General features: G+C 36.4%; 1 protein-coding gene across 1 annotated transcript in view; it reads left to right on the top strand.

Moving 5' to 3' along the window:
• The first annotated feature begins 667 nt into the window (after positions 1–667).
• The window catches only part of LOC121430221, a 50,225-nt gene continuing 38,911 nt past the window's right edge, over positions 668–11,981 (top strand). The window contains exons 1-4 of the mRNA XM_041627499.1: positions 668–1,219; positions 3,289–3,331; positions 10,222–10,494; positions 10,911–11,326. Coding sequence (XP_041483433.1) covers positions 1,151–1,219; positions 3,289–3,331; positions 10,222–10,494; positions 10,911–11,326 — 801 coding nt within the window. The 5' untranslated portion in view covers positions 668–1,150. The remainder of the gene's footprint in view (positions 1,220–3,288; positions 3,332–10,221; positions 10,495–10,910; positions 11,327–11,981) is intronic.

Raw genomic sequence — 11,981 nt, 5'->3', positions numbered from 1 at the left:
AATGTCAGGGTCGTGGGTTCAAATTCTATACTTCAGCAGTTGGTTTCTTACGGCAAGAAATCCATCCATATTGTGCAGCACTAAACCCAGGTGACTGAGGTAAATGGTGAGCTAGCAGGAAATTAATTTTGAACGCGTATCAGCAGCTCTGCTGAAGCCAAAGGAATCATGCTGCATTTGGAGAGCGCTAAGTTTTATAGTTCTTTTAAAGAGGTGTTAAGTGCAATATTAACGATTATGATTATAATTATGATTATAGCCATAATAACAAGTTCATTATTGTTCATTAATTGAGTGCAAAAAAGTTAATATGATTATTGCAATTATAGAATGAAACAATATCAATAAACGCAAGAAAAAAAGTGAGGGAATAGATCAGCAGGTGCAATCGAACTGCCTTTAAAGAACGTTCATTGGTTAATACATAAAGGAGCTGTTAGCACGTCATGCGCAGTATCGCTCAATTATTCTATACGAGATCGAAGCTCTGAGTTTCCGAGCGCTCCTATTGGATAGTCGTGTGAGGTCACGTGCACAGAACATTTTGGGAACGCCCCCTTCCATTAGTTCCACCGTAAGGTGGTATTTGGTATGACACCAAACTTGGTAGCGAGTAATAATTTTCCGGTTTGATTCGAAATCGATGGGAAGGATACAGATGAGCTTAGACAGCATTTTGCCGATCACGGAGAGCGGTCGCCAGAGCTCAGGCAGCTAGCAGCACCCTTCTACTTGGGGGAACCACGGGAAAATACTATTCGCAAAACCCTTGCACTTGTGACGGATATTTTATCGACACACATTTTGAATAAACAATTCTAAACATTCAACTGGTGATGGAGCTCCTCATTGGATAGTGTATCTGTCGTTAATGCAAGCGAAATTCTTTATCTCGGTTGTCAGTGAAACATTTAAGGCGAACAGTTTGGGCGCCTCTTTATCAGCTTGGTTTGGATTTGTTCGCAACTCAACTGAAAATAGTTGATCAACTTTGGGAATTCGTTCAATGCTGTGAACACTCGTTTAGTTCTCATCATGTAAAATTGGTGATGAATCAAAGTCCTCTGTGAAATGGTTTTTAATATGGATAAATAATCGAACATTCTTTGGACATCAACCAATAATTTCGTTCGTGGAATTTCTCAGAGAAATGATTATGGAAAATCAACAGAGAAGAAGCCTTTTGGATTTGCTGAGGATTGGACTATTACTGAGTACAGTAAGTACATTCAGATATCATTTTTCCCACGTAGCTTTGTTTTATTGCAAATGAAAGATGTAACGTTTTAAATACGAATTTTATTTTTTAAAGAATGACTAATACATGTAAATGGTAAATAGACCATAAAACTTTTTGCATTTTTGTTTTCCTCGGAGCGTCGGTGGATATTTGCTGCACATACAGTAATCATATCCGGAAGAATCGCCCAAATAAAGCCTGTTTAGTCATCGCAATTTACCAAGATGAGCAATGTTAGCCAGCAAACTTATTTTGATTATCATGATTATATATGTTTTATAATAAAACACACTAAAACATTGCTTAGACTTTTTATACAACACTGTTTCTTATAAGTATGAACGTTACAGTGGTTGTTTAAACGTTTAAAGAAGTGTTTAAATTATTAAACATCATTAATTTGTTATTGTTTAATTCACAATGAATAAGGAATGGTTGTTTAAATTGTATAGCAATTACTGTAAGGTTCTTATAGTAAACAGTGTTGTATAAAATATTAAACCTTTTTATATGTAATAATGATAATGATAATAATAATACTATTACTACTAACAATAATAATCGGATTTATATCGCGCCAAATCCACTCTGTGCTCAAATGCCCACGGCACTTTTCAAAGAGTTGAAAAGCTATGTTCTTAGATGCGTATTAAAAGTTTCAGAAGTTAAACATAAAATCACATGCCGGTCGTTATGGTAAACCGTACCGCTACAGACGAGTGTTAGATGGAAAAGTTCGAGCAATCACTCAGCGAGCATACAACATTAACAAAAAGAAAGAAAAAATAAAACCAACACGTTTCCAACAGTTATTGATATTTGGAAAAAAATATAAAGTTGTTATTATAATGCTTCGTTTCGTGTTTTGATTTGGAATAGATGCCCAGATCATTTAATAATGAAAAAAAATTGTGAAAATATTCATAATTGTTAAAATCTGAAGTCATACCGAAATTATTACTTTCTTGCTGAATTATTTGCATAAATCCACCATGCTTTAAGATGAATAGCCTTCCAAGGTCGATGTATTTGACAAAAACTTCAACTTTGATCTCATTAAAATTTCAATGAAAGTTTATTCTCTTTACAACTGTAAAGCTACACACTTTTGAGCTTTAATCGAAACAAAAAACACGACAACATGGCCTTGGAAGGCTATTCATCTTAAAGCATAAACAGCATCCCTGGAAATCAGCTTGGTATGCTAAAAAGTAGAAATTAACCAAATCACCTTCGTTTTGGAGCAAAAACTATTTTTTAAGAACTTGTATATATATATTTTTTGTTTGACATTATTTTTTCTGAACAAAAATCGCCTTCACTTTAGAGCGTGAAATTTTGAGGGGTCTTGTCTTCTCTTTAAAAAAAAATCGTATTCAGTGCATTGCACGACACTGGATGGGGATCAAATTGTTTTCTCAAAGATGGAAATTAGATGTTCACATGTTGCACACCAACTACAATTTTTTCCCCATTCATGATAATGTTCCTTCTCTATGCGAATATGTTAGAAGAAATAGGGTGTTTGGTGTCAAGCAAGATTATCTAATACTTTTTTTTTTTGCTAATGTATGATACAGGGGCCGGTCATGAGTATTGGCCATAGAGATATATACTTATAAACCAAGCAAGGTATTGGCGCATCATGGGCACACGTCCCCTCTTTATATCGAGAATAACCCATTAATACCTTGGTCACATTTGCTCAAAGGCGGCTGTACGGCGAGTCGAAAACAGCCGTTTTGTTAATTTTAATACAAGCACCTACAGGTAGCTCGTAAATAACATGTTAAAACGGCTGTTTTCGACTCGCTGTACGGCCGCCGTAGAGCAAATGTGACCAAGGTATAAACGTACATATGTTACAGCATGGACCTGGTTACAGCTAAATCTAAGATATTGTCGTCCGCGCCCCACCCGTTTGTTTTTTAATCCTGGATTCCCGTTTGTTTTTTAATCCTGGATTCCCAATGGTGAAAATGTATTATGTATGTCCTAACAAAAGTGAATACATGCCTTGTGTTTTATTTCATTCTTTTTCCGTGGAGATGGCAACTGGGACCAGTGGATCTTGTAGTCTTCTTTCAATACGTAAGTCTTCGTCACTCTCCACCAATGGCCCCCCTTTTTTTACTATCACAAAATAACTGTAGACCGACTTCAGTTGCTAATGAAAAATTACATGCATGACAATAATTGTCACTGTACACCTGTAAAAAAGCAGTTGTACAAGGAATAAAGAAATGCCAGTTCTCCGATAAGGTTTGGATGTTTATGATTATAAAGGATTGAATGACTTCAATTGTTAATGCTATATGCTTAAGCACTTTTTTTTTTACATTTTGTGTTCTTTATGTGATCATTTGTCATTTCATTGTTCCGGATCTTTCTCATTGTACTTTGACTTGGGGACATTGTGCTAAGACTCTTTTAATAAGGTGTATGTATTACAAAAAGGGCAATACGTGCAATTACAAACTCTCATCCCAGAGCTCCCTCTGGTCCTCTTAAAAAAAAATGAATGTACCTAGTATAGTTCAAATAAACGAATTGCAGGTTGCATCATTTATATATATGCATAATGAAAACTTGTTACCAACATTTTTAATGAATTGTTTCAAATAACAAAGGATGTCCACCCACATCATACTAGACATGCCAATGATCTGTATTTTCCTCTGCTAAAATGTCAGACTTCAGGACAGTCAGTGAAATATTCTGGAGTAATAACTTGGAATGCAATACCAGTTGACATTAAAATCGCCTCATTTAAACGAAAGTATAAAAAAAAATCTCGTGAATTAATCTTAGTATCTAGTTTGTATACAATTTTCCCATTATAATTACTCACGTATCTCTGTGGAGCCGGCGTATGTGCAAACGCCGGGATATGAGGAAACAACGGTATATTTGCAAAATTTCGCCGGGAATTGTGCAAACGACGGAATTTGTGCAAACGCCACGCCGGGAAATGTGCAAATCTGTCAAAATTAATCAACGGCAACGTGATGACGGGATATGTGCAAATTAACAATTTTCACTGAAAAGTGCAAATCACTGTTTTTTATCAATATTAAGGCTATTTCTCATGAAATGTTTCATAACATTAATGCATAAGGGAGAAGCTACAGTACCATCGGCAATGAAACGCTTTTCAGAGAGGCAGGGAGGGGGGGGGGGGGACAGAGTAAAATTTGAATTAGGAATAACATGGATGTAGTGTGTAGTCTTTTAATCCTCCAGACCCGGTCATTTAATCATTTGAAGATCCTTCTAAACTAAGATCATGTACTAAAGCATACGTAAAGAGCATAGCCTTTCAAAAATAATTAAAATCTGCAACATCTCACCGTCTACCGAATTAGGACCTTGTATAAATGAATATAGAATGTAGTCTTTACCCCAGACCCTGTTGTATCAATAATAAAAAAAAAGAGAATCAAATTTAAGACTCCCACCGCCTCATCCCAGTGGAATGAGATGGGTTTAAAGTGTAGTCTTTACTCCAGACCGGGTGATTAAACAAAAACTATCAAAGCCCCGCCCTCTTCCACTACTAAGAATCTGTTATAAAGAACGTTTATATAACGTATTCTCAATTATCCAGACCCGTTCATTCAAACAAATTTTCAAGACCCCACAGTCTCATTCCTGTGAAAAACGAATGGATATAGAGTGCAGTCTTTTCTCCCTCCAGACCGTTGATTAAAAGAAACCTTCAGAATTAAGACCCAAAACTAAGACTCCGTAAGAAAGGTACATAACGTAGTCTTCACTCCAGACCCGTTTAAAAAATCATGTTATAATCTTCCAAAATATAAGACCCTGTAATAAAGCATGGATATAAGAGCATAGTCTTTACCCCAGACGCTGTTATATAAAAAGCAAATTAGGAGATCTTCAGTTTGAAAACCCCACCGTCTCATCCCTGTGAAAAAAATTGATACAGAGTGTAGTCTTTACTCCACACCTGGTGATTAAAAAAAATACTAAGACCCCATCATCTTCCAAACTAATAGTTTATAACAAAGCACGGGTCACTAGCATAGCCTTTACTCCATTCCCATTTATTAAAAAAAACTACACTTTACACTGTACACCCACTTTATGATTACACTGTATACCCATGTGCTACATTACAGGGTCTGAAGAATACGGGATCGAAGTTTCGAAGATTCTTGATTTTTTTTTTTCAAATGACTGGGTCAGAGAATAGAATAACTCTATATCCACATGCTCGGTGTTGTAGCGTGCGCCTGTAATCCAAGCTGTGGGGAAGTTACAAATTGATGCAGAGGTTCGAGCCCTGGTGATGACGTTAAAGGTAGGTCCCAGACGTAAATAATCATATCTGATTGATACACGTCTGACAAAACTAAAAAAACACAGACACACACATACGCTTGATAACATGGCAATTGTTTAGAAGATGGTGAGGTCTAAGTTCATTTCCCTTTTTAACCACCGGGTCTTGAGTAAAGTCTACGCTTAGCTAGTTCAGGCATAGCGTTAATCCTGTTGCTTGGAAAAATATATGGCCAAGACTGAGTATTAAAAAGTAGACTAATAACATTCATCTTGTATGGTACGGTCGCATTGGGTCTGGAAAAGGAGAATACCAGCATTCGTTTCGTATGGATTTGTCACAAATTAAAGGGTCTAAAAAGTAGAGTAGAACCCTTTGTCTCATACAGAACGTTCCACTAGGTCTGAGAAAATAGATAAACATTCACCCAGGGTCGGCAGAACGAAATTGATAGTGGGGAAGGAGGGCACAGCGAAAAAAGGGCACTTCCTCTTTTGAAAAGGGCACTTGAAACAAAAGACTTTTTTTGAAAACAAAATAGCATATGTACTGTTCTAGGGTAATAAGCAAAATAATTGAGGGGGCAGACATGGCGTATGGGGCAAAGTTTCTTTAAAGCTGCAAGCGAGCAAAATCTTGAAACTTTTAATGAAAAAAAAAGCATTTGTGATAGATTTTAACATAGAGAACAATTATATTTCACCACTTTTCTTTCCTTTTCTTCTTTTCTTTTTCTTTGTCTTGAAAACTTTTGGGGGTCTATGGATCGAGGTCCATTTTTAAGGAGGCAAGTGCCCCCCCCCTTCCCCGGTTCAGATGCCACTGCAGAAAAGAAAGGACGCTAATTGCAAATACATAATGTATTAGCTAGCTGGACATTGAACAAACTAGAAGAGACGGGGCATTTATCAGAAGTAAATGAGGACACATTCATATGGGGCACTTGATCAAAGCTGAAAATGTACACACTACAGAAGAAGAATTTCACTCCGAAAAGGGGCAACTTAAGGGGCGCGAGGAACATTTCTTAAAATGATTTTATTATTAAAAATATGCACTTTTAGAAGGGATAAGACCGCGAAATAAGGAAAACGGGCGATGATCGGGCATGAAAAGAGCGGTTGCAAGAATGGAAACGTATCTGATACGAGAATGGGCACTTATATTCAGGGTTGGGCGGTAAATAGCGGTAGCGGTAATTACAGGTGGTAAATGCCGGTAAATACCGTCCGGTAAATAAGATGGGCGTCCGGTATATATGTAAAAAACGGGAAAAATGATTTATAATTATTTTTTTCAATAATTTTAGTTGTTTTAGCCTCAACAAGTGAAAATAAGTGTTCTGAAATAATTAGAATCACAAAACTCATAGTAGAAACACACAGATAAAATCCATACTGCATACATGTACATACATGTATGCAAACACACATAGGATCTAAGTCCACACATACGGACACAAACTCAAATTATGTTCCTGGAAATTGAATAATCATATTAAAACATATTTCTCCAGGGGTTTAACTTTTTCCTTTAACCCTAAATCTCCTAGGGTATTTTGATTCTTGTCATTCCGGGGGGGGGGGGGATAAGATCTCAGCCGCGAATTGTGCCATCACAAAAATTTGCATGATGGTAGAGAATGACGTAATCTACGCAGTTGCATTGGTAAATTTCACTGAATTCATATACATGTATTTTTATTTTAATTTATTCATGAAATCATACGTTTTGCTCTGATTCACTGAACTAGTCTAGAATGCAATTATTTGCTGAAAATATTCTTTATAGCATTCCTAATAATTGTGAATGAAGAAAATTCTGGTACCAAGACCGATTTCTTATGTATTTTATTGTTTATTAAATTTCTCTTGTATTTCTTTGTTTTTTATTGTTTTTTCAATGGAAATCGTTCCAGACTTAATTCTGATCATAAACAAGCAAAGTTAATTAAGTTTAATCAGTAAAAAAGAAATAATGATACATTTATGAATTTTGGCTAAATACACAATTTGCATTGGATTTGTACATGAAATCACGTTTATGAGCAATTTTGGGTCTGACATGCACTTACATAATTTTGCGTAATGTCGTCACCGTGTACCCGGGCGTCACAAATTTGGTATCAAAATATGCGTGAGACTTGAAAGTAAAAAGTCAGTGAGCAGCGAGGTCAAAAAATTTTGCGCAGCAGATATACAGCGAAAATTGTCGAGGGGGGGCATTATGCCCCCCCCCCCCGAAGGAATTAGGGTTAAGAAATATAAAATGAATTCAATAACATAATTGGCATACTTTTAGCTACTGCATGTTTCATGGGAAATGTAAAATAAATAACTTGTACAGTTTGTCATATTCATATTGATTGAAAGCTATTGTAAACAAATCAATCTTGGAGCATGCTCCATTGTTTCCCTTTACAATAGCTTCTTCTCTTTTTAATCAGTCACAGTGAGATCAACAAAATTTCAAAAGAACGTCTGGTGCACATTGAGACAAGGATATCCTCAATGTACATGTATGACCAAGGAGATGGTATGATGAAGAAAGATATAGCAGAGATACAATGTAGTGACATCAATGAGGATGACAGAGAAATTAAAGAATCTAAATTAGATGTATATTTGGGATCTTTTTAGTATTTTATTTTTTCCAGCATTTCATGATAACAGACATAGATAACACCCAAACACAAACATAAACACACAAACAAACAAACACACACACTCACACAAATGGTACACACCAGAGCAACCATACTGGCCACCTTTCTTTTTATATTCAAAATTTGACAATCCCTATAGAAAACTGAGTGGAAAATTATATTTCCCAGTATTTCCCGGAGAAAAGTGGTAAATACCGCTTATTTCCCGGCGTCCGGGAAATAAGCCTCCGAAGCGGGAAATATGCCAACCCTGCTTATATTTATAAAAAAAAAGTAAAGGGGCACTCTTTAACACAAAAAACCGATCCCTCTAAGATGAAAGGGGCACTGAACGCGTTGAAAGGGGGGAAAGTTCTTAGGTTAAAAGGGGAAAACTTTTTAGTGCTTCAAAATGTGGGGGTACTGTACACCCCCTGCCCCCCGGATTGCAGCCCCTGCATTCATATCTTATGGAACATTCGTTGTTAAATCGAGGTGTATGAATTACAACCTAAAAATATTGCATTTAGAGAGTAAAGTGCACCGCATCTGTGGGTATATAGTTCAAAATTAATGCCTCTTGTTGGTAAAGTGCGCCACGATATTTGTGGGAAATATTATATACGTAAGTGAGTACAGAGTTTTTAAACATGTACCTGTTATTACACTAGCTGGCGTCTGTACATCACTTTGTGTGTGTAAAAAGAGATAGCAAAGACTGCCTTGTTTGTACATTCATAGATTCATAAAAATCAACATCAAATACTATTGTAATCAAGACATTTTGGGTTTATAATAAACAAATTATAAACAAATTCGACAATTTCTGATTAAATTTGGAAATGAAATCAACAGATCAAGTTCGATGTGTGTATCAGTGGAAATCATGCCTCTCCCACCCCCTTAATGAATTGCCCCATGCAGTGTTCGAAACAGTACGGAATGTTTCTTTATCGTGACACGACAATATGCTCCTGCGACATCTCAGAGGGCATAGGATTAGTGTTAAGATTGTGATAGAGTTTTTGGTTCAGATTATTGTCATGATTACGATTAGGATTGATTTAGTTTTGGAGGTTAGCTTTTATGTTTCGCTTATAAATGTGTAGATTTTCCATCGGAGCAATTGTCGCCGGAGCAAATGTCATGGAAACCCTTTTAAGCCATATGCCCCCAACCCACTGCTTCTTTGAAAAGCGTTTCATTGCCGTTGGCACTGTAGCTTCTCCCTTATGCAGGCATGTTTCTCATTTTTAACAGTAATGCTATGAAACTTTTAATGAGAAATAGCCGTGATTTGCACATATCCCGGAGGTTTGCACTTTTCCCGTGAAAATTGTTCATTTGCACATATTCGCACATTTCCCGGCGTGGCGTTTGCACAAATTCCGTTGTTTGCAAAAATCCCGGCGAAATTTTGCACATATACCGTTGGTTGCACATATACCGTTGGTTGCACATATACCGTTGGTTGCACATATACCGTTGGTTGCACATATGCCGTTGGTTGCACATATACCGTTGGTTGCACATAACCCGGCTCCACAATCCCCCGTTCGTCTCTCTCTTTATTTTGTATTATCCACTATGGTATTGGAGCCCAGCCGACGAAAGGCAAATGGCCTCTGCTGGCTCCCCATATTCTTCGTATTATATTTATATGCCATAATTATGTTGTATATCGATTGTATTTATATGTTTTTACGAGAATTGGAAATAAAATGAAATGAATGGAAAAAAAATGATTCAACGGCACTTATATTAATTATCTTATGCTTTAAATGCAAGTTAATTATTTTATTTCAAGTGAAAGTATAAAAAGTGTATTTATTTTCTTGATTTAATAGATATGACCATGTCAAAGAACAGTGTATACGATTATGATACCCCGTATCAAGATCATGAATAAGTTAATGCAAGATATTATTACTGATTCTTAACGGATTAAACCAGAGAATTTCTAAAATTATGTCGTTTCATAAAAATTCATTCATTACAACATGATAATTGACGGGTTGCTTAAATTTTCAGCTACAACGGGAACTGCATGTAGTATAAAGACCTTTACTGAATGCAGTGCTGCTGTAAGAAGTGGAATTACAGTGACAAGTGCCACCGTCTCCCACTCTGGAACCAGCGTGGACGCCACTGTAGCAGCTAATGACATCATACATTGTAGCGAGAAGTCATGCATAGAGCTAGCTTTCTTTCTCCTCGTCCACTACTCAGAACAGTTCTGTGTGACGTTGGAGGACTTTGGAGGCCTTTACCCGTTAACAGCAGAGATCACAGTTTCTTATTCAGGTAAGAGCAACTGATTATTCAGGAGAAAATGATCGAAGGTATGACGTCTAAATTATTTCAATTAAATGATCCTATGGAAATATATATTAAAACTTGTAAGGCTCTCAGAATGGGAAATATTATGACGCCATCGGGCATTTGGGGGTCTTCCGCTACAAATTTTGAGTATCGACTTCTTGCATATTGTGTGTTGTGGCTGTCCTCGACATATATGATTTGAAAATATGGCACGATGATAAAATTCATTTTTCCAGTATAGGCCGTCAAGATGATATTGTAATTGCCACTGAATTTGAAATAAATTTATTTTGGGTGCCATGAGGAACATCTAATAACAATTAATTTCATTGAGTTAAATTAATGAATCAAAATTGAACTTTCTTCACTTCTTTCTTTGTGTATAATGTTATCATTAGGTGGAATTCAACCAGACTTCTTAGCTAGTTTTACTGGATTGGGCGGTTTGAGCTATTTCAATGGTAATTATTTTACTGGCTGTACAACATTCACTTTCTCGTCCCTAACTTCGAGTGTATCTGTGACACCAAGTGCGGACTCAAGCCTTACTCAATACACCAACGGGGACTGTGATGAGCAACCAACGACACAGCCAATGACACCACCAACAACGACGCCAGCAACGACGCAGCCAACGACGACTCCAACGACACAATCAACACAGCCAGCGACTTTACAACCGGAAACGACATTTGCAACTGCAACGCCAGCAACGACTCCAACGACACAATCAACACAGCCAGCGACTTTACAACCGGAAACGACATTTGCAACTGCACCGTCTTCGGCAGCACTGTCTGCTACCACATCTCTTGTAAGTACACCAAAAAATAGGAGTGTTTGAAGTATATTCAGAAAGATTTTATCGTATCTTTAGCACTTCGATAAGGATCATTCTAATCAACTATAAAAAAAAAGTGAATGGAATATATGTAAAGTTAAAGGACAAGTCCACCCCAACAAGAAGTTGATTTGAATAAAAAGAGAAAAATCAACAAGCATAACACTTAAAAAATTTCATCAAAATCGGATGTAAAATAAGAAAGTTATGACATTTTAAAGTTTCGCTTATTTTTCACGAAACAATAATCCTGGTGGGTATACAAATGAGGAGACTGTGACGTCATCCACTCACTATTTCTTTTGTATTTTATTATATGAAATATTCAATTTTTCTCCTCATTGTCAAGTGATACGATTAATTCCTCCCGGAACATGTGGAATTAGCAAAGTTAATACTATATGGTTTAGTCATAGTCATTAAAAAAATGAATATTGTATAATTAAAAAAAATAAAAGAAATAGTGAGTGATTGACATCATCGACTGACTCACCTAGTTGTGCATATCACTGTTTTGTGAAAAATAAGCGAAACTTTAAAATGTCATAACTTTCCTTTTTTACATCCGATTTTGATAAGATTTTCAGCACGATGCTAGTTTGATTTCTCTCTATTTATTCAAGTCAGC

This window comes from Lytechinus variegatus, chromosome 16 (genome assembly GCF_018143015.1).
Source record: "Lytechinus variegatus isolate NC3 chromosome 16, Lvar_3.0, whole genome shotgun sequence".
Lineage (NCBI taxonomy): Eukaryota > Metazoa > Echinodermata > Echinoidea > Temnopleuroida > Toxopneustidae > Lytechinus > Lytechinus variegatus.
The sequence above is the reverse complement of the archived record's forward strand: the minus strand, read 5'-3'. Positions and strand labels throughout refer to the sequence as shown.